Source organism: Trachurus japonicus, chromosome 7 (assembly GCF_045865225.1).
Source record: "Trachurus japonicus isolate A0001 chromosome 7, Traja_1.0".
NCBI classification, from domain to species: domain Eukaryota; kingdom Metazoa; phylum Chordata; class Actinopteri; order Carangiformes; family Carangidae; genus Trachurus; species Trachurus japonicus.
The window spans coordinates 20649267-20674071 of record NC_140913.1 but is presented as its reverse complement, the minus strand read 5'-3'; the positions used below and the strand labels follow the sequence as shown (position 1 = coordinate 20674071).

The 24805-nt window shown below is 43.0% G+C and overlaps 1 protein-coding gene across 7 annotated transcripts in view; it reads right to left on the bottom strand.

Annotated features, from left to right (window-relative positions):
* Positions 1 to 23914, bottom strand: part of fmnl3 (formin-like 3) — a 31185-nt gene extending 7271 nt beyond the window's left edge. For 4 of the 7 annotated variants that reach the window (XM_085782059.1, XM_085782058.1, XM_085782061.1 and 1 more), the window contains exons 1-16: positions 23327 to 23914; positions 9015 to 9098; positions 8808 to 8888; positions 8618 to 8694; positions 6510 to 6593; positions 5788 to 5934; positions 4770 to 4878; positions 4528 to 4604; positions 3966 to 4059; positions 2792 to 2866; positions 2593 to 2703; positions 2354 to 2503; positions 1646 to 1747; positions 1080 to 1440; positions 507 to 599; positions 281 to 405 (exon numbers count right to left, since the gene is read on the bottom strand). In XM_085782059.1, coding sequence (XP_085638185.1) covers positions 281 to 405; positions 507 to 599; positions 1080 to 1440; positions 1646 to 1747; positions 2354 to 2503; positions 2593 to 2703; positions 2792 to 2866; positions 3966 to 4059; positions 4528 to 4604; positions 4770 to 4878; positions 5788 to 5934; positions 6510 to 6593; positions 8618 to 8694; positions 8808 to 8888; positions 9015 to 9098; positions 23327 to 23440 — 1884 coding nt within the window. In that variant the 5' untranslated portion in view covers positions 23441 to 23914. The remainder of the gene's footprint in view (positions 1 to 280; positions 406 to 506; positions 600 to 1079; positions 1441 to 1645; positions 1748 to 2353; positions 2504 to 2592; positions 2704 to 2791; positions 2867 to 3965; positions 4060 to 4527; positions 4605 to 4769; positions 4879 to 5787; positions 5935 to 6509; positions 6594 to 8617; positions 8695 to 8807; positions 8889 to 9014; positions 9099 to 23326) is intronic. The other 3 variants (XM_085782062.1, XM_085782064.1, XM_085782063.1) reach the window with 1 other exon arrangement.
* Between the last annotated feature and the right edge of the window lie 891 nt (positions 23915 to 24805).

Here is a 24805-nt window from a genome sequence, read left to right as displayed (position 1 = left end):
CTTAATTCGAAGCAGGCGAGCCTCGGTTGTAAAAATGCAGTGATGCATATTTCTAACCAGGTTTCAGCAACATCATCAAAATGTGATGGCAGCTGGTGGGTTGTTGCTTATGTTGCCAGGACTGTCAATCAAATCTGATCAAACCACACCCACACAGTCCTGATGAAGCAGCTGAACGTTTAATAATAACACCAAAGATTGCAATAAAGACTTTAAACCAAGTTTGGAACCAGGTTTTAAGGGACTTAAAAAGGTGTAACTGTGTGTGTGCTTGATTTACCTCAAGTACACGTTCATCATCAATCTCATTAAAGACTGTGCCGTTGATCTGATTGGGCTTCAGGGCCGTCCAGTTAAACACAGGCAGGCGAAACTTGGTCTTGATGGGCTTCTTGATTCTGATAGCTGTGAAACACATACATGTATTAACTTCTGTTCTGCTCCCTGCAGTAGAATAGAAGGTACTTGTATAAGAGAAACATGTTGTTTTGTGTTTGTGCTCTCACCTGACAGGCCCAGGCTCAGGATAACAGAGGGAGAAGCGTCTGGCAGAGGTGGAGCAAGAGGAGGAGGTGGTGGTGGGACTGGTGCACCCAGGCCTGTAATTAACGCAGTAGACAATATTAAAGTATTTTTACTGGATGAGTACATTATTTTGTCATCGTTTTATTGTGGTCTTCATATGCTCTCTACTTCATTATAAGGCTGTCTTAGGTTTTATAACCTGTATGTTTTATGTTTTCTGTGTTTTGTACTATCTTGGCTCAACAGTCCAGTGAAAGAGATTTTTAATCTTACTGAGGCCTGTTCCTGGTTAAGTAGATTTATTATGAAGAACTGAAAACTGCTGTAAGAGTCAGAGATAATCAGCCTGCACACACGCACACAAAGGAAACAAGGCTTGTGTTTCCTTTTCCTGTCTGGGCCATGAGAACGCTGCCGTGACCCATCACCTGGCTTGGCACGAATTAGCAAAAAAGGGGGAACTGAAAATAGACCTCCGCTGAGAGTCTATAGTCAAATTAACTTTCACATATATGTGTCAGCAGACATAATCACAGCGAGTCACGGCCCGTCACCTGAGGCAGACGGCAGGGGAGGGGGAGGTGGTGGTGGGGGAGGTGGCGGAGGAGCTTGACTGGCTGGAGGTAAACTGGTGTCTGGTCCTCCTGCTTCTGTTAATCCCGTCACTGAACCCAGGGACAGCTGCCCGATGTCACCCAGAGGGATCCCAAGGCCACCGCTCCCGACGCCACCACCCACGCCCAGCGGCTCGATCGCAATGTCTCCGTCGGGTTTCTTGTGCAAACGGATGGTGCCCTGCTGCTCGAGCTCCAAGAGCCGCCTCTCGATGTTGAAGTGCCTCTGGAAGGCGGCGTCCTTCTCCTTGATCATCCTCCTCAGGGTGTTGACCTGGGTGTTGGTCGACTCGTATGTCTCCTGAGCAGTCACCAGGGGGGGATAAAGAGCACGACACAATGACTCCACAAGCCAAAGAAACATCCTGTTTCCTGCCTGACCTAATTTGCTATCACAGCAATTTAGCCACATGCATCTCAAACAGATCTTTGCTCAAACATACACAGTTGCTGAACTCGCTCTGTTACATGCACGCAATAATACGCTATTACAACTGCCAGCTCACCCGCACTGTGTGCAGTTCCTTATCTTTCTGAAGGAGCAGCTTCTCCAGATCGGCTACTTTCATCATTGTTTCATTCTCAACCTCCAGCAGCTTCTCCGTCACCTGTGATCGAGGGCAGACAGCAACAGAGAGATGAGAGGGGGTAAATTGATCCACGGCTCGGGCATCTCTCCCAGCTCCACTCCCTGCTCTCTCTCCTCATACGCAAAGTGCATCATCAATAAAAAAGATAAATCCAGCAGCATGACGCAGCAGGAGCATGACATAGCTTTCAGCTTTCATTTTCACCACATTACACATGCTGTACAGGAATTCACAGGGATCTTCCTCCCCCATCATTTCATCCTCCTCCATCATTCATGACCTCTGAGAAAAGAGTTTGTTATGAAATTCCTAGAGTGATGTCAGGGCTGCCCACGACCTTTCCATGTGAAGAGGGTCTTTGCAAAGCGGCGTGGGATACGAGGGCAACTGCCCAGAAAGACTGAGGCAACACATGAACAATATTAAGATTGTTACATGCACAGTATTTGCCAGTGTTCTCCACCCTGTTATTATCCTGAACCACTTGTGAAATGCAAACACTGAGTAGATTTCTAATTACCACGTAGAAACAGCCAAGTTAAGTACATAGCTGGTGAACCACAACAGTCTCATAAATGAGCCCAGAGAGCAGTGTTGGTGGTCCAGACTGGGCGGTGCACTTACATGGGACAGGTGCTCTTCCAGTTCCTCCACCTTCTCCAGTGCTGCATTCTTAGTCTCCGCATCTTCCAGCAGACCACCCACGTCAAACACGTTATCCAGGTAGGCCTGGATCTGCACCGACAGCTTGTCACTTTCCGTATGTTTACATTTCTGACATGAGGAGAGAGTGAATCAGACTGAGTGATACTGTAAAGACAAACTTTTCACATAATCTCCATGTGAGGATAATGTCTTCTTACCTCCAGGTAGTCATCCAATCCCAGCTTAGTGAATTCAAACTGCAGATGGACTCTGAAGTTCATGTCCTCCACTGAGTGGACCACGATGTTAATGAACTGCATGCAAGCAACCTGAACCACAGACAGATTTATATTTAATCAGATGAGTGGATTCAGATTCACACCACAGGGAAGACACGTATGGATAATTTGCATTTACCATGTAATCAATGTTTCCCTCCTCGCTGCGGAAGTAATCCATCAGTCTTTCAAACCGATGCTTCTCCTTGCACACCTAAAATGGAAAAGAAGCAAAAATAGAGTTTTTTTAAAATATCATTTTAAACTGATCATTTCCAACGGTAAAAAAAAAGAAATAAGATGTAACGTTATTCTACATTGGCAAAAATGCAGAGGAGATAAACAAATAAAATATAACTATTCATCTCTATTATTGTTATTGTATATGAAGAGCTGTGGCTTCGTAGTAGACATTACCCATAAATCCTGCCCAAAACCCCTAGTACTGTGCTATATATATATCATGTAACTAAGCATAATTGAATGCAGTATTTTGTCTTTATTAAACACATTCTTGGATCAAACATAACCAATCCCAGGATCTTAGCTGTAGGTAGAGTAGGACAACTTCCTCTGCTTGCAACAACATGTTCTTATTATTATAATTCATGGGAAGGAAATTCAGGAATTTTTAAGGCACATTCCAGCATATAAATACAGTGGAAGAAAAGAGGAAAACAGAAGTGCACTGCTGTCTCAATTCCCCAAATTTTTCTCCTAATTCTAACTAGATACAGTCGGTGTGGACCTAATCTTTGTTTACTGTTACAGCCTGAATACCACAGATGGTGTTTTTGTGGGATTTTTTAGATGTGTCACCTTCTATTAAAGTATAATCTTCAAAAAATACCACTAAATAAAATACCATCTTGTTTTGACTAGTGGGTTGATTGGCTTTTGTGTCTCTCTGGGGCTTTAGGCTGCAAGGTAATTGTCCTGTTCCGGTGTTTAGATGACTGTGCAGACAGAAACTGAGAGGCTAAGAAAACCTTTGTGGTCCACTGGCTCCCATCAGGGAGTTGATCCTTATCATTGTTCAAGGTTAGCTCACATCTGGTGTCGTAATGAGACTAATAACCTGAGACAGGACCACTGTAGGGTTTTGCTTACACCCTTAGTAGACAAAAAATGCTCATTCCTCTACACTACACTACACTCTTTATGCAGGCTGGTGATGTGGGAAATGATGGCAATTTTATAAAGATAAGTTAGCATAGTTAACACATAAATTAGCATAGTTTCATCCTGAACTGTAAACAGTGAAATGTTAGATGATCATGGATCAAATTTCATTTCAAAGCATCTTTGAGCACCTCTTTGAAGTTGTCAAACGCTGAAAGGATGATCTCATGACCTCCTCTGACGAGACAGACGGCAGCCAGCAGCTCAAGGACTAAAGCTTTTGTCCTGAAAGTACAGGAGACATTCATGAGGAAAACATACATGGATAAATATCAAGTGCAAAAACTAATTCTATCTCCAATTAATAATGAAGAAGCACAATTTCTGTGCTATTTACACTAGCAGAATGTATGTCTCTGCATGCGATCCTCAAAACTAGTGCAAATGCATCACCATACAGAAGTTGACATAATAATAATCCATGCTCAGGTCTGAAGCAGGGGCAGGTCTTTATAGCTTTTGAACTGTTTACCCTGGTAGACTTCATTATGAAGTGATCAGCCCCAGCGGTTTACCACTAATCTCCCCTCGGTAAACATTCCTTTAACAGCTTGTATATGAGCCTCTGAGCCCCAACTTCAGAGAGAGGCCGAGCCCCATGCAGAATGGGAAGCATATCATATGAACTGGCTGCAGGGTTTCCCCTATTGTTTGACCCAGCCCCTGTGAGGACGTGGGGGCCTCAGTTCTTACCGTGAGTTCTTATTGTTCAAGCTGAGAGCAATTTCATTGACTGCGTGCGCATGAGACATAACCATATTGAAGCCATACTACATGAGGAAAAGAGAGAGACAAGAGAGAGTGAACAGGATGTGGTCAGAGAAACCTGGTTAGATATATATACACAGTGCAACAGAGTGCGCAGGAAACACACAATGCTCATGTTTATAATAATCTATGTGAGCCTCTATGGTGTTTGTGTTGGTGGTTGTTACCTGGTAGTTCATGATTGCTCTCAAGCACATGATGCACACATGCACATCATCTTTCTGGCTCACGAGGCGGGAGTTTTTGATGGTTTTGCTGCTCGAGACTGTGCCATAGCTGCAACAGATGGAAGAAGTTAATACCTAGTAGAGGTACAGACATTTTAACTCAACTCCTTACATAGAATGTATTATTAATGGCAGCTTGTTCCGTTTATTTCTGAAGTGTATCTGCTTCTCATATGACTCTTGTTTTAAGTGTGTGACAGAGAGAAACACAGAGAGAAAATTACAGAGAGCGAGTTCTGACAGAAAAAACTTAGATGGCTTTTGAGGTTACAGATGCATTATGGGAGCCTGGTTTCCTTGTTGCTGTCAACTGACTGAGGTCTGTGCACACAGACTGGTATTATGTAACTGTATTGCACAGTCAGCCTGTGCCCATAATATTTCTGCTTGTCCAGTTTATAAATGGGTTTTACAGTGTCTCATGATCTAGCATTTTTGTATATAACATTTTCTAAAAGAAGTTCATGTTCATCTATTTCTGAATGTTATAAAGCGTGGAGGATTTTCTGTTGCACTTGTCTTTCTGTAAACACTGGTAATGCTTAATTTCATCTCATGTCTCTGTAGCTCAGTGATGAAGAGGAGAATCGCAACTGTCCAACATGTGCTGTTGCTCACAGCTGGCTCTCATCTGAAGACAGTGCAAACGCACATCTGGACACATGAGGGAGGATGAGGAACAAAAGTGAGACACATGGTGCAAAAGGTCAGAGACTTGCAGTTTGTATCTCTGATACAGCTCATCATCTGACAGAGATTGCGCAGAGCCTTGAGTTCAAGAGAAAGGTCAGCAGACCGGTAACTTATCAACCATTCAGGCATTTTACCAAAACAAAACAAAACAGCACCAAGACAACTTGTTTGCATGCGGGTACATATTTATAGCATTCATGGTTAGCGGAGCGAGGCAATAACAGGGATAGGTAATAGCGGGGAAGCTAGCTAAAGCAATACGTACCGGAGGACAGACTGGCGGGCAGAGCGCACCAGTGTGTTGCAGAAGGGTTGGGTGCTCATATGGTGCAGATCCTCTATTGACCTACTCCAAGATTTAGCCTTGTCCAAGAAGCCATCCTCCCCATTCTCCAGCCCCTCAAAATCCAACCTGGGCCACATACGGACAAACACACAGACAGACCGACAGACAGACCGACAGACACGCCAACAGACGAATAAACAGAAGGACAGACAGACAGACAGACAGACAGACAGACAGACAGACAGACAGACAGACAGACAGACAGACAGACAGACAGACAGACAGACAGACAGACAGACAGACAGACAAGCACACACAGAGGCACAGAGGTGTAGATGAGAGGCAAGGGGAAGGTTAGGTTAGCGAGGCAGCCTGGTAGAGAGCCAGGGTTATCACAGGAACTGTTGTCAAGCTGCACGATAAAGCTCAGCACAGAGATTCTGACCCATTCAGGCAAGTATAGCTCCAGACTACACCATATAGCATCTGGGCATACAAACAAATCCAAAGAAGGCAATGTGTCACGAGCACATTTTAGATGCACAAGCAGCTTATTACAGGCTCCACAGGACAGAACGTGTGAACTCAGCAGCTGGATTCCCTGCCCAACCCAGTTCCTTTAGGAAAGGTTTGGCCTACAGTCAGGAGGTGTGTGTGTGTGTGTGTGTGTGTAATTAATGTATTTGTGCAAGAGAACTCACATGACAGCACACTGGGCAAAGGAGAGGTACTCCACCAGGACGTCAAGACCTCTGTTCTCATCGTTGAGGAACTCCCTGACCCACCTGTGACGCAAGAGGAGAGAGAGGGGTGAGCAGGGCATTGAAACCATGAACACACCCGTATCCTTTAGCAGAGACACAGAGAGAAGCGGAGATTGATGTGATTCCTAAACCGTAAGAATTAATCTAGCCTGTAACTCAGGAAATGTTTTGGCCATCCCTCTTTATTACTATGAATAATTGACAATGACATCTACTTGTCTTATTAGGTGTAATGCATCCTGAGATAATGAATGGAAATCCCCATATTTACGTTCAAACATTGAGAGTAAATTCTATATTTAAAGGGAGAATATGGAGAATTTTGACTTTGACACAGGACAGGGTAAATGATTAGTGTAATAGATTACATTAATAAGTAGACAGGTGGATGTGTAAATATGAAGGTATGTGTGTATAACTAGGTATTGCCTGCATGTGCCAGTGCACACAACGTCTCCCCTGTCGAAAATGATTGGCAGATAGATGGGGAATGAACATAATCATAAGTTGCAGTGCTACTTTACTGTACTCTGTTAAGAACATCTCTGAAGGGGTTTCCCCTTCCATGACTGAGAGATAATGGCAGGAATGCATTGGAAAGAAAAGTAGAGCGAGGCTTCAGATTTCCTCCCCGTTTAACTCCAGTTTTCTGGACGGAGAAACAACTCCAAACAAAGGAATTCCCATTGCGATGAGAGAAAGAATGTAGAGGGCATAAGGCTAAAGGAGCTGGACTCAGGTCGGATCTCTGACAGCCAACAGTATTTAGTCTGCCTCCCCCACAGACCCCCTTCACCTCCTCCCCACTTCTACAGGGGGAACTACAGGGGAGCAGGACAGGATTGGGGTAAAAGGTTCTTAAAATAGTCTTGGAGCACTGGTTAAGATGACAGACGGCTAGCCAATGGCAGGAAAGCAATCAAGAGTCTCACAGCGGCGAAGGGAAGGTGGGAGGTGAAAAAGGAAGAGAGGTGAGGGGAGGTACAGAAGGAAAGGGAACAAAGCAGTAAGATTGGGTGCAGGAGGAAAGAAGGAGGGGGTGGACAAGAAGGCAGGCTTGATCATCATTTTCCTGTCTAACACCCCCCCCCACCCCTCCACATACACCTCCCCTTTCTCTCTCCTTCCCTGTGACCCCTCACTCCGTCCTCTCTTGCAGCCTCTCCCTCTACTTCTCTCCAACCAGTTGCTATTTCAGATTTTCTTGGCATTCTCAGGAATAACACATCAGAACGGGCCCAGAATTCAGACACACACAATAAACCAGCATCTGTTACACTTAATCCCACCCACTAAAGTCTTCTGAAAATAGCCCTCCTGTTTTGTTTTTTTTCTTCGTCTTTGCCTGTGAGTCTTTCTGGGAAATGCATTAAAACAGACCCTTTTGATGAAGTCTAATAGAATATGAGTTATTCTTGGAGCACAGTCGATGCTATGGAAAACCAAAGCCATTTTACACGTTCCTTTTTTGGTTTTCAGTGGCAAGTCCCTGCAGCACATTTTTGTGCAAAAGTGATTGTGTGACATCAGATTAAGTCAAAATCCATGTCTGCAACCCTAAGGACAAAGGCTAGAAGGCTTAGCCTAGCATTCACTTACACTGTGGTGTATAGTGAGCTGCATAGTATTAAATTCTGGAGCAAAATATGGAAAAGTAACACAAAAGGTTGTTTGCTTTAGTATGAGACAATGTCTAAACATGAAAGCATCCTTGTGTGTGTTTTGTGCTTTTCACTGGGTTCACTGGTCAGAGTGTCTTCCTGTCCCTCTGGCATACACAACAAAGCTTCCTGCTCAACACTATGGGGGAGTGGACGATGCAGCACAATGGCTACCATCTGGGCATTATGAGGACCAGCTCTATGAAGTGGAGCTGCAGAGCTTGGCAAGTTAAAACAATGGGGGAGATCAGGGCACCAGAGGGAGAGAGAGAGAGAGAGAGAGATCTGGATCCCTGCAGCAGCAAGAGCACAAACAGAACTATTCTTTACGAGGGGAAATAGTATTTTGGTTTTGCTAAAAATTTGAGGATAAGAATTGATTACCCAATGTGGTTTGTCCGCAGAGAGATCTCCAGCTCCCTCAAGACTTTTGTAGATTCCTGCACCCGTCTGCGAAATTTCTGGAAGACACAATGGAAGTAGAGAGTTTGCTGCAGAATTGTCAATGTGCAAGTGTCAGAGCTGACAGATTCTTATTAGTTGACATATATGTGAAAATTATGTACTGTCCCACCTTGCGTGTGACTCCAGGGTCTAAGTATCCTCGTAGCTTCTGGATGTAGGTGTGAGGCGGGTTCTTCACCTGAAACCTCTCCTGAGGACACATAACAGAGGAAGCATTATAATGTCTGTTTGCTGAAGTCATTGTGTAGGCCCAGAGTCAATTATAAGGGCAGGTGTGTGTACAATGCAAATTTTGAATTGGAGTTTATGTTCGCACCTGGTCGCAGATCAGGTCCCATTTCTTCTCATTGTCATACTGTCGGAGGAGTCGAGCTTTGTCTGGAGGCAGGTTCATAGAATTCTGAAAATATAAAACATAAGCATCAGTTTCAGTCATAGCCATGTTTCCTTTTTTGTTTTTTTTGCTTCTTTGGTTATTTATAGAAGCTGCTGATTTACAGTGGTGTGTGTCACTGGGATTATGTAGACTTCTGGCGCCAACGGCAAAGCACTGGACGAAATTTTAGGGACTTGCACCATGACCTCACTTCCTGTGTTGACTTTCAGCATCCTGCGTGCTGACGCAGGAGATGAACTGCATCTCCTCTGCACTCTCTTGCCTCAGCGTCGTTCAGGCTTTTGCTTTTAACCACAGCAAGCCACTATCAGAGTACTGGCCCGTTAGCATGCCTGTCCTCTAATCCTGCAATAAAAACACTTGAACGCCGCATGAGGTGTCCTGAGGCAGCCAGTTCACTGTGGCTCAAATTAAATCCTAAATGCTCTCATTTGTGCACAGAGACCATTCCACTTGAGCGTTTTATGTCCTTGTGATCACTGTTAGAAGAAACACACACACACAAACTATATGACTAATTACTTCCTTGACCAAGCCAAGAGCTTGTAAACAGGGGCTGACATGGAAATCTTAAAAACGAGGAAGCGCGACAATATGAGGGAGCCTGCCAGCCCCTGAAACTGATCCCCTCAGCATTTCTCTTTGAAGAGACATGAGGGATTGTTTGCACTGGGAACCCTCATTTACACCCGTATCAACAGAACCCCATAAGCCCGGCCACAAACGGCCTGTCAGCTTGACTTTTAACCTGCAGCTATAACTCTGCCTGCCGTCTAAAACGCAGCACCCTGCCCTGTTAACCCATCCCAGGCCAGACAGACATGATGTTCACACTGGTGTTTTGCCACTGCTGGTGTTTGATGGATGGAAAATAATACATACTTGTCCCCATGACAACGACTGGCAGTGTTGGAATATCACAGGAATATCACATGCAAGTATTTTAAAATAAGTTTTCCACATCAGGACCGCATCACTCACTCAGTCAGCACGACCATGAGTCAGGCTGTGATGGTGCTGCTGACAAGTAAGTTCACGGTAAATGGCATATTTTGGTGATGACAAATTACAAAGTGCAAAACTGAAGCCCTTCAAAAAAAAGTCTATAAATTAAATGCCTAAAAAATCTTTAACAGGCTATAACTGTAGTGGAAATCAGTGCCAAGATGTTACCGTACATACAGGGCCTTTGATTCAACCTGCTTTATAAATCCCATGCAGGACAGAGGAGAGACCTAACATGCATACCAGATGTTGAGAATTACAGGAGGAATGTGTCTTGTTTATAGTAGCAGTTTATATTAGTAAATTTTCTCTCCTGTCTGACCCCCAGGCAACTCTCGCCCCCGGGGAGCTTTTACCCACGACACAGTCTTCAGGGGGTGAAGAGTTGCATTTTCTATGAATTATTAGCTATAAATTATCTGTATCTGAGCATTTTAGCAAGGGCTTGACACTAAACACAGTTAATGAAAAAAACAGCTAGTGAATTAAAATTAAATATCATATTTAATCTATTCAATTAATGAGCAGTAATAAACAGCAACTATTCTGATTATCTCGTTTCATTCCCTTGTTAAATTGCCCTGATTTGTGCACATACAATAACTGATTTTATACATTTTTACAAACGGAGTCTCTTTCTGTTTTGGACTGCAGGCCAGGCAAAACAACACATCTCAACACACAATCTAAGCTCTGAAAAACAAGAATTAATCATTACTTTCAAGCTTTTATAGATAAAACAACTTACTGATTACAAAATAATCAGTAGTAGGCTAGTAGAAGAATATTGTTGGCATATTATTTATTACAATCTTGTTCATTACCAGCCCTGCTGCCCTAATCTATCCTATGGTAAATGGTTTGGACCTGAGCCCTCCTGAGTTGTGAACTGATGCTTGTTCATATTCATAATGAAGTAATGGATTACTTCATCAGTACAATACAGCATCAGTTGTACAGTGACTACTTTGGCTCTAGATATGTGGCCCATAGGTTTGGTTTTGAAACAAAACATCTGAATGCTGGATGAAAAGAATAAGTCCAGATATCTGCTCCAGGCCCAAAGTTGAGTTCACTTTGTTTTCTAGGTCAGTCACGAATACTAAAGTAGAACTGTGGAGCAAACAGGCAAAGAGCAAGGCCTCCTTCCTTCTGAGGTAATTTGATTCTGAATCCCTGGAAAACATGCAGACTCTACACACACACACACACACACACACACACACACACACACACACAAGGAAAAGAAGAACCGTATAGAATTTCAATTACAGAAAGCATTCATTCACATTCATCACACACACTGACGACTTTGGTGTTTAATGATGTTCTGCTCTTTGTCAGTTGGAGCCTCAGGTACTGTAAACAAATACTGGTGGGACTGTGTGCAGATGTGTGTGGTACTACAACTGTTAAAAAAAAAACCTGTATAAAAGATGTTGCTCATATGAACATGGGGGTCTACAGAAGAGGTTTATCCTCCAACAAGGCAAAAAACAGAGGGGATGTTTCCTTTCTGACTAGATTTGGGTAATTTGAGCCAAGTAACCCAATTTAGCTAATTTCATTTCACTTTCTCCCACAGTGATACAATCTTGCACTTCCTGTGTTTATAAGACGCTAAAAGAAGTCGTCTTATGGAGCTGAGGGAGCTGTGTCTCTTTATAGTTTGGGATCAACCAGACCATTTTAGGGATAAAATACTACAGAAATGCTAAAAATGTTCGGTTGCCTGTTATGTTGCCATGTTGCCCACGTACTCTCTCCTCCTGCAAGGCCTTTCTTGTTTGACCTGAGACTGGTTTGACAAAGATTCAATGTGGAGCTTTGTTTTGATTTGGTACTGTGCCATTCCCATCCTTTGACATTTGAGCTATTTTTTTTTTCCCCTCATAGAAAATTGCTAACAATGGCTGGTGGGTAAGGTCAGTGTATGCCCCCTGGTGCTGCTGTGTGCAGCAGGATCTGGGGAAAACACAACACCAGTACACTGCACAACCAGATGAACTGGTTCTATTATCACCACTATCTCTCTGATCATTAGGGCCCCATTGTGATCCAAGACAAGAGACTGAGTTACCAAACAGAGTCACTGTGGAGACAGAATGAAAACTCTTGTGTGTTAAATTCTAATATACTTAAACTTGATCAATATACACCCACTATTTTTGCTTAATTTGAGATTTGCAAACACATCAGTTATAGAGAAGTGAAAGAACGCAGTGACAAAACATATGATGACAGAAATAATATTGGAGACAGTCAGATAATAAATACGTGAGGGTTTAGGGTGAGCTTTTCTTCGTTTTACATATGAGTTTTAGACAAAAACACACCACATCTGAATTTGTTACCTTAAGATAATGATATTTTTTTAAATGAGAAGAAGAAAATGTGACTGGTAGACAATTTGAAAGTGAAAGAAGTCATTGGTCGTGGTCCTAGGATGAGTCACAGGTAAATGACCTGAAAGAGAGAAGTTATTATGAAATGCAAAGTGGGGGCGAGCGTTAAGACGGAAAACAGCGTTGTAGAGAACCACAGGCCAAACAGGAAGGTAGAAACTCTAAAACAGAGCGACATCTGAGCCATTGACAAAGGAAGACTGAGGTTTTAAAGACTCAACAGTTAAAGTAGTTGACGGGGTCAGGTTGCCGGTTAAGGAGGCATGCAGAGTCCAGAAGAGCCATTAGGGACTTAGCCGAGTGCTCAAGTCACGCACAGATCCCCACAACTGAATGGGGGAAGTGCTGAGGAGCCCATGGTCACCTCAGACTTCAGAGTCAACAGGGCAACTCCATTTGCCCTGCACCGGACAGCTTCCTAATCCGAACTGATTTACAATTAGCCTTGAGTTAAGTTTATGACCTGCAGCTCCAGCAGGACGCTCCCAGAGAGACAAATGGAAAAGAGTGACAGGATGTTTCCTCACTGATCTTTCTCACAGCTTCACACTTTCAGTCAGGATGAGATATAACACCGTCATACTCCAAACTAAACTAGACTTCCCTCAGTCTATTTGTTTTTGTAGAGGATACTGCATTGCCAGATTTACTGGCAATAAAGGTTGCTGACAGGCATGCAGCAGATTTGTACTCTGCAAGCTATGTGGTAAAGTTACTGCATTGTTTTGATTTGGACTGTTACATTTTTCATGAAATGCTCTAACCCTAAAATATGAACAGATGTTTTTTTTTTTTAAAGCCGTATTGTTAGAGGATGAGTGTGCAGCATTCAGGATGTGGCTTGTATGATTTGTGGTACTGCATGACATAATAATAACTACTATCACATTCACAAGAACATGATGTCACTGTGACCTCAAACTTTGACCTTTGACCATCACAATCACATCAGTTAATCCTTGAGTCCAAGTGAACATATGTGCCAAACTAGATGACATTGCCTCAAGGCGTCACCGAGATATCACATTCACAAGAAGAGGGTGGACAGATGGACAGACGAGCTGAAAAACATTATGCCTCGGGTACCTTTGTGGAGTGATAGAAAGGTAATGTGATTTATTATATCTACTGTAGATCAAATTTGCAGACTGAAGTACTCTGAAAGTAGCCTACGTTACGTAAATGCATTGAATGTGACTCTCCCTTTTGTGCTGTATCAGTGGGTTGGAAGCACCGTGTCTGTGTTTTTTATCTACTCTGAAAGGTTTACACGGGCCAGACTTAGTTGTCATCAGCTCAGAGGGGAAGGAGTGGGTGGCTGAAGAGCTAACCATGCTGGACAGAGCCTGTGGCAGTTCAGACTCAGAGGCCTAGACAGACCCCTTTCCCCCTCCCAACAAGTCTGAGAGTCTGCTCATCAAGGTGGGGCCCGGGAGGAAAAGAACCTCTAATGGAAGCCGTCCCGCCAACATAATCAAGGCTCCCAGGCCACATGCAATACAACAAAGCACTGAGCATAGGGCACACATTGAAAACAAAGCCAGGGTGTAGCTGTCTCTTCCCAAGTAAAGCATTTCTTACTCACATCAATGTATCAGTGTTCTCATCAAAATGAAGAAGGACAACAAGCATATTTCCTGTAGGGGTTTGTTAATGTTGTGCATGTTGTCATTTGGCGCTATACAAATAAAAACTGAACTGAATTGAATTAAGATCAATTCTGTGACCTTTGAGTTGTCGGTTTGAGTTTGAGTTGAACAGTTGATCTCTGTTGAGACTTGAGCTGCTGAGGTTTGAAAAACGACCATTACTAAAGCAGAGGTCGGCTTTTCCAGATCCTGTCGGGATGTTCATCCTGTGACTCTTGCTACACATTGCACAGGATAAAAGGCTGGTTTTGCCATAACTTTAATTCACATTTGAGTCCAGGCTAAGACTTGGATACTTATCATATACTGGATCGAAAATGTTATCATTAAAAATCTCAGCGAATTTATTGGTTCACTCCTTTTTTCTCCCCTAAATTATAAGTAAACACAACATATTCTATTTCAGCTGTATATGAAAAAAACAAACACATTTCAGTACAGACTTGGTGACAAAAGAAAATACTGAGCCAGCCAATAAAGAGAAAGATAAGACTTGTAACTCTTTAACAAAGCGTACCGTCTGAAGAGGGGAGAAAAAGCCAGACCACGGATCCCTGTCAGGAAGTGGAGCCAACGAGGAGGCAAAGAAAACACAATGAGTATGGGACCTGGCATGGCCATGTTTTCTTTAAGCATATTAACTGAGCATGTTTTAGAGGGGTAAAGTGATGCACCGCCAGATATAGTAGATATTACATGTCTTAAATAAAATTTTAAAAAAGAGAAGAGAAACAAATCACTGCCTACATCCTTTAGAAACGCAAAGAAGAACAGGAAGGGTAAATATAGACGCGACTTCTGTCTCACTGTACACGTCACAGTCACGTACTGTCGCTTATGACTACCTGAGGTGGAGCTCATCAGCAGATGACCTGATAAGATGACTTCATTCATGGTAAACGTAAGTGTGAATCAGACTCCGCCAATGACAGCATCTAGTAAACATCACACGAGCTTTGTGTTAATGAATGAGGTTGTCAGTGTTATTGTTTGGATTCCTCCTTTTCCGTGGTACTGGAACACAATGAGAGGAGACAGGATGAGAGACTCAGCTGTTGTCGTCATGGGGCTGCAGGGACTTCCTCAGCTCTTCAGGAAATCAAAAACGTACTCTGTGTAATGTTAGGTTTATTCCGAGGCTGTTGCGTGTAACACAAGCTTATGTGCGTTCATGCATACCCACACACCTACATTGTGTTCATGTGTCCAAAGAATGAATGTATACTTGCTTTTCCAGCTTCAAGGTAAACTTCTCTGCATTAAAAGCGACAGAGCAAAGTGTGAGAAAACACTGCCCCCTTTTCTCTGAGCAGACACCTGATCAGCCTGTCGCTCTTTTGTGAGGTAACTCAATCCAGGCAATCACAACAAAGCACAGGCCCTGCACAAAGATGCTGCAAGATTGGGAGAGGGTGGACGCTACCAGCCCTCCCAGAGACAGAGAGAAAAACATGTTTTTCTTAAAGGGAAGAGTCAAATTAAAATTTTCAGCACCCCTCCCTGTCCACTCCTCCTGATGCTGGTCCTTGTTTACAAAGCAAATATAAACAGGCTCAGTTAACCACTTGTTTATTGAGATATCAACACAACAGGTAAAGACATGCACCTTATTTACTTGCAAATGTCGTGTCTGTGGGCAAACCACATACATCACAAGAAAAACCCAAAGCATGCAGTCAGTGAAAACAAGTCAAACAAGTCACTGAAAAACAATTATGTGAACTATTTTCTAGTGGAAATATCTTACTGATGTATTTCCAGATCAGACCTGTCATAGAGATAGATACATCTTACCAATAACTGATTCCAATTCAATATTGAAATGTTATATGTCAGGTGATTACTCAAATTATTAAAAACACTTATCAGATTTACAGTTTTTGTTTTTTGATCTTCAAAAAAATTGATGAGAGCAGATAAAACTCAGAGTCGATCTAACGGCTGAAACTTTCCCTAAGTAGCCTTGCAGCTCAAATCATGGGGTGATCCCCATTAAATTGGGAGTTAAGGGAAACACGTTAAACAGCTGTGGTGTGAGGTTTTCAGCCTCCTGCCCTCATGCTAGTCCACTGCCTTCCCCTCTACAGCCTGAATGCACTTTGAAGCCTCCCTGGACTCCCATCTTCTAGTCTGTGACCTCGGAGTCACTCTGTTGAAAGAAATTACTTTCCCTCCAGACCTGTCTTTACAACACACAACCAAGTAGACATTCCACGGCCAAGCGAAGCAACAGGAAGTTGGTGAAATGCCCTTTTCGGTTGATAAATCAAGAACCACCTCCCGCTGCCCATTGGCCAAAATGTTTATTGTACAAGTGACATAATAATGATTGACATCGGTGATTGCTGGGTTCAAGCTAGGGCCTATTATCATCACAGATGTCTTTGAAGCCCAAGATAAAGATGTAAATGTCCTGAGCTCAAGGTCCCTCTGAAACCAGATGTTCCTCCAGCTTCAAAATGAAAACTTGTTTATGTGAGCTTATCGGAAGCCTCTCTGTCCCAAAGATAGTGTAAAACTATTCCAGCAATCCCACCTGACAACGATATTGTCCAATGTGTTTGATTATTTAAACATTCTGTACCTAGGAAATCTGGGCACAAACAAAGACATAAGTCAGGTAAGGACTGAGTTATAAATAAATACGACAATTGGTCATGATTCGGAGGTATTCGTTCATTCCTGCGTAGTGAACATCCTGTTTGTTATCCTCTTTGCGTCTGTGCAGGGGCCAGGGAAGCCCCAGCCAGAAGACGATATACACAGGGAATGTCAGGAATGCAGGTACATGAATGCCTCAATAATTCATGCTGGTCAGGCCTTTTGACACACTGCCCAGTTAAAAAGATGAAGGTCGGCCAAAGAGAAAGGGCAACAAATCTGAGCCTGAGCTGCGTATAAAATAAAGTTGTGAAACTAATGAACTTTCTAAGGATCTCTGTCCTTGGAGGAAGTTTGTATGAGAACTGGTGATATTTGGAGGGAAAAAAGGGGAACAAAAAGCAAAACTAAAATAATTAAGCTACATACAAATTTCACACGAATCCCATTACGAGTCACATGTCTTTTTAAAAAATCCCCTTTTCTCTCAGTATGACTTAATTCAGTTTAAGTGTCACTGTGAAAAGGCCTGAGAAGTGAGACATGACATGACAAAGAAAAAAGTACTGTTTGTCATTTAAGGAAGGCCGGGGAAATAATTACATGACGTCACTATCATGTATAGGAGAAGTGGCATCGAGCCGCAGTACACTGACTCTTAAAATTAGCTTACAGCAGTTCCTCTGCGTGTCCACGTAAAAACAGTGTTGAGGCACAAAAGGCACCAGGGGATGAGGCCCCCTTTCTAAAACAACACTGACTGACAGAGTCCCCATTGTATTGAGGAGGAAACCACTTCTCCAACCTACAGCCTTGGTGCAGCTGCATTAGAGCAGCAATGCAAACCCCCACCGACACGCACAAATGCACTCACACATGCACATGCCCCAGAAAAAAAACACTTACATGTGCATCTAAATGGCAAACACATGCAGTTTCTGAGCAAAGATGAACAAATCTAGATAGGCTAGACATATTCTTCAGAGATGTGAGCAAACAAGTTGTGTCTCACTAGTTGCTGCCTCTGACTAAGAGTCAAAATTGCCAACTCTATCTCTAAACAGCTATGTGGAGAAGCAAATAAAACAAATACCACATGACCTTTAGCTTTACAGGACTATCTGGCTCAAAACAAGAGTTTGAGTTTGATAAGAAAATCAGTATCACTCTCATTTTGATGCTGCAGCTTAGCTTAGTTTAGCATAGCACAAAGGCCGGTAACAGAGAGAAACAGGTAAGCTGGCATTTTTATAGCCTGGCTTCTGCATGGAGTAAACAAATGAGAAATGATGTGTTAATTGGTGATTTTAAGAGGTGTAAGGATTTTGTTGTTGTTTCTTTTCTCTTTCCAGAGGCAGGCGAGCTGAGATAATGGGCTGTTGGCTGTAGCTTCACATTTCCAGTCCAGGCGTAAGAGTGACATGTATCACCTCATCTAACTCTAGGCAAGAAAGCAAATTAGACTATTTTAATGGCATCAGCCACCCTGGTGGATCTTATGGGGATATTTCAAACACACTGCTGAATGTGGATGTTTTTCATCTGCTCAGTCATGGTCTTTAACTTGACCTTTGCTTTCTAAAATAGCTGCAAGGAGAGGAGTAGAGAAGCAGTAAAACTCGCCATAAAGCCCGGCCCAGATTGGGGAATTGTTGCCCGAGGGTGGAGAGAGCCAGGTGGACAGCCTGATGCTGAGCCCCCCCTTCAGCCTGCACTGCTGCTCTAAAACTAAGTTAACTGTGTGCACTCAATTCCCATAATCCCTCTCTTCCTGGGATATGGTGGTGGGTGGCTAAGCCAGATGTACACAACTCCCTCCCCAACTACGTAACAAACACATTTTCTCTTTTTAGAAGACAGGAATGATGAGTGTGAGAAAGGGAGTGGTAGACTTATCAGACACATAAATAAACCAAGCCACCATTAAACAAATAAAAATGATTTATGTCTAATAAATACATTGCACAGCTTGACTCCATTAGTTCCACTTGAGTGGCATCTATCAGGCGAGGCAGCTTTCTTTAGACCTCAGCCATCATGAAACAGTGATGTCAAACAGGCCAGCAGAGTCGCACTGTCGACATGTCTGATTTCAATAACACTGACTTCACGCAAAACTCTCCAGCTGTAGTTTTCCCAGCGTTGGATGCAACTTGATGGTGAGACTTTGCTCCTGCACAATCAAACCTCAAAAGAAAAGCTGAGATGGTAGCCCACATACGCATGATGCAACTCAATGTCAGAGGATAAAAGATGGGGGCGAGTTGAGCAGAGTCAGACAAATCGGTTCAAATGGTTTCCAGTGCAATCAAGTGGTGAAAATAATCCCATGCTGCTCCCGTAACAGCTCTTAAATATGTGTGCGCTGTTTAAAAATACTGGTAAAGTCATTACAACCAAGAACAGTGGCAGGCCGCCAGTTGAAAGAGATTTTTCCCTCTCTTGAGTTCTCCTGTGGCCTCAGCCGAGACTAGACCGCAGGAATCCAGCAGTGGATTGGTGCACCGGCACTTTGAAAGAAGATCCCCGGGCCTGACGTGCACCTTTGAAAATGCCACTCGCTCATTCCACATCATTTTCATAAAGACAGAGTCATATGGAGAAGGTTATCTTATAGGCCAGACCCACAGTGAGAGTAAATTCAGGAAATGGGGAAAGTAGGAGAAACAGTCAATGGGTGTCTGAATGAGAGGTTCCACCTCGACAAAACCAAGAATATGCAACAGTTACCAAGGAGGAGGAGCCAAAACCATCAAGAGAACGTGAACAATGACGATGAAGATATATTTTTAGAGATCTCAACCTGTGAGGTCTACGTAGATCTATATCTTTAGCTGCGTCACTAATTGTATGTTCCACACCAGTAGCGGCCTGCAGGAACACAGTTCGTATACTGTAAAGCAAACCAACCACAACGACCACTGGCTACAATACAATTTCCTCTGTGAAATGAAGAAAGGAAAATGCCAGGCAGCTGTTTCCAACCACAAAAGATAGAGTTGAGGCACTTTTTGACAATGCTGGACAAAAAGAGAAAGAGAGCAAAGAAGTGATAGGATGCTTTTAGCACATGCTGCCAGTTAAACCCGACCCGAGCATTTTATTAGCAGACCGCATGAAGTAGTCAAAGCTAACCCAGGGGTCTCACTCCTCTTCCATTGGCTTCCACCATCTACAGTAGAGCGCTCCTGTTAAATTCATTAGCCCAGGGATATTACTACACTGGCGAAGGCTGCTGCACCCATGACATCATTATGGGCAGCTGTCATTCCAGTGGGACGTCTGCGAGCTGTGTCTGAGAAACAGAGGGAGCGAGAGAGAGAGAGAGCAGTCCCGCCGCACAGATGCAGACACATCAGTTTACACCAGCATGCCATCATGAAGCAGGAAACACAGTGGTCCAGAGGAGTGGAAATTACCCATTTCAAAAATATCTATTTATGGAGAGTGTTGAGGCTGTGACAAAGCCAGTTTCTGCTTTGCGTACAAATAGTGGGGGGGGGGTGTCTGCTCAGAGTAGTGGAGAGAAAAAGCAATGTGTACTCGCTGACTATTTTTGGCATATATGATAGTTTGGAAAGAGCACACCAGAAGTATAGCCACTGCCAGACACCAAAGCCACGGCCTTGTCTTCCTGGAGAGCTCCAACCACACGGACAGAAGCTTTTGATGTACCTTTATCTCGCAACAAGGGGCAAGTGGGGCAGAGAGGAGACCATTGTCTGATAAGGACACTAAAATATACAAGCATGTTGTTCTTTCCCACACAGTAAAGGAAATCTGGAGCTAATGTGGGGAAGCCTGGGGTGGGGTGAGAGAGCTCGAAAACTTTTTTCCCCCCCTCGTCAGAAACACAACTGAAATGTTGAGTCTACTGCTTCTTGCACAGAAATCATCTGCTCTGCACGGCTGAGCATAATAACAGGGACTGACGTTGTGTTTAAGGGCAAACAACTGTAGACTGTTCCAGTCTCCAGGCAGGGTGAATGTTGATATAAAATGATTTCCAGTCTTTCTTTTTACGGGAAATGTGAAGGCTGCAAATCTTTTTAACCCATCAGTCATATGGAAAAAAGCTTACATTCATCTAAACTTTCTTTTCTGTAACAACTGACTCACCCAGGCAGTGAGGGAAAGAGGCAAAAAAAAATTGAGCTGTCACTTCAGCGCTTACTGTACAGTGTGGTACGGTGCATAATTGTCATAATGGCTGAGAGTTAGCACAGCAGTCAGCAAGAGGGCCTTGAATGGCTTCTTGCTGTGCTCGTCTCTTCATATGAGGGCTTTACTCTGTAGCTGCTGATAGCTCTGGCAAGCAAATAATGGCTTTATTCCAGAAACAGAGAGCACCCGCAAAGTATTCAAGAATGAGACTATCTGAGAACTGCTGTGAGGACCTTGGCTCTTTACTGCTTTATACTGTAATTAAGGTCTTAAACAGCTGAAAATCAAGGTTGGGTGTGGTTATGTTGAGATGTGGAGCGAGGAGACACAAAATAAGCACCTGTGAGAAAACCCTCATGGTACTGTTTGACAAAAAATAGACAAAATAAACATACAGGTTGTCTATTCTCCATATGAAAAACTATTTGAGGTTTGTGTCTATGCGTTTTATATGGCAGAGTCTGCACTGGGGCGACGTTATGGAGCTTTCTGTTTTCTGTGTGTGCAGCAGAGTAGGCCGGAGACACTGTTCAAATACACAACTCAAACAAAAGTCTTGTGAACAACATCACATGAGGGATATTCTGCCATTTACATGCAGTCACTCGCTGCCAACAGGGCACTCTGGCATCATGATGTAAAAATTTAAATAAAAATTATATTATTGCTTCATTGCATCACCATTCCTGCAGCTTGTTGTGACCCCCCATGAACCCAAATGAGGCACTTGTAACTTCTTACCACAGGTTATGGTCTCAGTTCAGACAGGGGCAAAATATGATTTTCAGATTTTCTGTTGTTTATAGAACTAGTTAAAATATATATAACCTGGGAAATACAGATTTCTTGTCTGGGGTTGTTCAGAATTTCATTGTGCACATGTCTGTTAAAGAAAAAAACTAAGTGTAAAAGCCTCAGCTGGTGACAGTGACCCTGTAAAACCACAACTTGTTACTTTCACATTTTTGTTTTAGGACAAACCAGATATCACATGCAAGCTATTCAGCTTTAGACATCCTCGTCAGGTTGAATTCATATGATTTCATATAAATTACATCTGATGAAAGTCTGTGTAGAGACAATGTTAAGAGTTTTTGGTCTGAGACACATTTCCAGGACAACTTACTGATGTACAAGAAAGTTATTGTATAGGCCTAATTACCGTCAACAACAAAATGATACATTTTAAGAAAAGCAAGAAAAATCACATCATTGTCTGTCTGTCCTATCACCTTTAATTATCTCAACGGACCCCTCTGATTGATCTTGGAGCCCATTAGGGGACCTCTGGCCCTGCTGATATGCACCAACACAAAAGACAAAAGTCCTTATAATGGAGTGGCTGGAACCGGATCAAATGTTTGGTTGAGAGTTGCCATTGTTAATTCATTATCTAATAATCATTTAATTAGTTGATTTGACTGCTGTAGCCTCTGCTTCAGGTTGTCATGAGCAATAACAGCCTGACACAGAAGTTACTGTAAACTCCAGTCCACATTGTTGTTCCTCAAAAAGAGACTCAATTTGTAAAAGTTCCAGCCAAATGAAACCGTCCTTCCACTGTAGGATGACAGAAGAATCACTTGACTGTGTTGATAGATGGTAAAAGTGGGTGTTGACTGCGTAGCTCATTATTACAAAGCGCTCAGACAGTGCAGCTCCAGCCTGATGTGGAGCGAGAGAGAGAGAGGGGGGAGGGAGGGAGGGAGGGACTCTTCGGGTGTGGGAGTTTTGGGGGAATTCAGAAAATGTTGTTTTCAGATGGTTTGCCTGCGGCGAGAGCACTTTTTCAAAAAATAAACTCCAAACTCCAAATCCTGTGATGTTGCTGTGTCAAGGAGTCGGCAGTGGAGTCCCCCGAACATAAACACACACACACACACACACCACACCACACCCAACCATGGATGTGCACCCAACCTCCACCTCCACCAGCAGTGCACACTATACTCCCAGCACAACCACGCTGTGCTCTCAGTGTTTGCCACTTCAGCCAAACGCTGAGTTGTCTGACTTTAGCCGAGACAAAAGAACCGCAGGAGAGAGGGGGAGAGGGAGGGAGAGAGAGAGAGAGAGAGAGGTAGGGGGCAACAGGCAGAGGGAGTGAGGGGCGGGACAGCAACTCACATCGCTTCATTTAAAACATCAGCAACTCATAATGGACGGGAAGTGTAAATACAAACAGACCTTCAGCTAAAAAAGATACAATAGCAAACATGCCCACTTTTGATTCTTTGCACAGTTGCCATCAGAAATGTTTGTCATGGCATTATTGTGACTTTGAATGAGCAGTTTGAGGCTGTTTAACACAGCACCAGATCTCCAGGCGGATGTGTGATATAATTCAACATATTTCATTGTAACCGTGGCCAAAACCCCTGATATAATTATTAGGTTTAAAACTTACCAAAACAATGGCAAATTTCTCCTCCAGCTCGGTGGGGTCAGGCATGGGCACCTTCAGAGGCATGATGTGATGCTTCATCTCCGACTGTCCGTCCACACTTTCTATATTACCCATTTTTTTTCTAGTAGCCTACTGGATTCCCCCCTTGTCAACTTTAAAAACCTCCTCTGCGTCTCTCAGTGATGATAATCCAAGTTAGAGGAAAAGCAGGAAAAAGTATTCCACCAGTCTCATTAACGGATGAATCCAAATAATCCACTTCTCAACACCGAGATAAAAAGCTGACAGTGCAGAAGTCTCGTGTTAATGTCCCAAAATGCCATTTACACGAATTGACGAGTTCGAGTTTTACAGTGTGAATTCCTTCTCTGTAGTTTCCCTTCAAAACTTACTTTTTTGTTCAAAAGCAATAAAAGTACATCTGCTTTCTCCTCCAGAAAGTACTCTCTAATTTGCCTGGCCAATCCATAACTTACAAAAAATAAAATAAAATAATAAAAGACAACTATCAAACGCCGAACAACTATGACTTTTAGTTGCTGCTCAACTTTCTTGGCTACGACGTGTTTCCATTCATTATTGTTGTGTGATCCTGATTAAGCTCTTCGCTGCTGCCTCCACTCAGAGGGCAGGGTTTCTTCTGTAGCCCCGCCCCCGCTCGAAGGGGGGGCATGCGGCGTCCCCGTTCGCTCAAATACACGTCAATCAATTGATGTTGGTTTACCCCGCCCCACCCTCACATCTGGAGGCAGTGAGCCCACATGCAGCTGGACGGAGACGTGAGGTTTTGTCGGTGTTTTATCGCGACCTGGTGGCGACATACGACTATGACATGTAATCAAAATGACCCTAAATTATATATTTTTTCCCCTTCTTTTTTTTTTATTAGTGTGAGGCAAAAATAAAAAAGCAGCAAAACTGATTTGGTTCATGAGAGTGCAAACTTTAATCAAGAAGTTCAGCAGCTACATGTTCAAATTATGTCAAAGCACTGCAGGTTTCTTCTTCATCACTGACATTTAAACACTATTTTCTTTCCACGACCACAAATCAGAGTATAAATGTTGTGGTGAGGTGACGGTGGTGCTACGTGGAAGCTATCTCAATATTTGCATGATTCTCGTGGCTGTTTAGCTCAAAAAGCTAAATAAAAACGTGGCCGACGGTATTGGCCTGTTGCATTCAGCGCTACAAACACTTACAAACACAAAGAAGCTTTTCGGTGTAAGAACACCAGCGATGAGTTTTCAGTATCTACAAAGTTTTCTCTTCATAAAAGCACAGTGATTCAGACTCTGCTTACAGTACCGTACCTCTGTTCTCAGTGGTAATGTGAGGGTCTAGGTTTGTAATACTTTGATTTATAAAAGTAACTTTCAGAAAGCTCTTTTTAAAACATATAAAACTTCATCTGGAACATAATTCATAAACACTGACAAACTGTGCACAGTTTTGTAATACTTAAGGCAATGATATAAA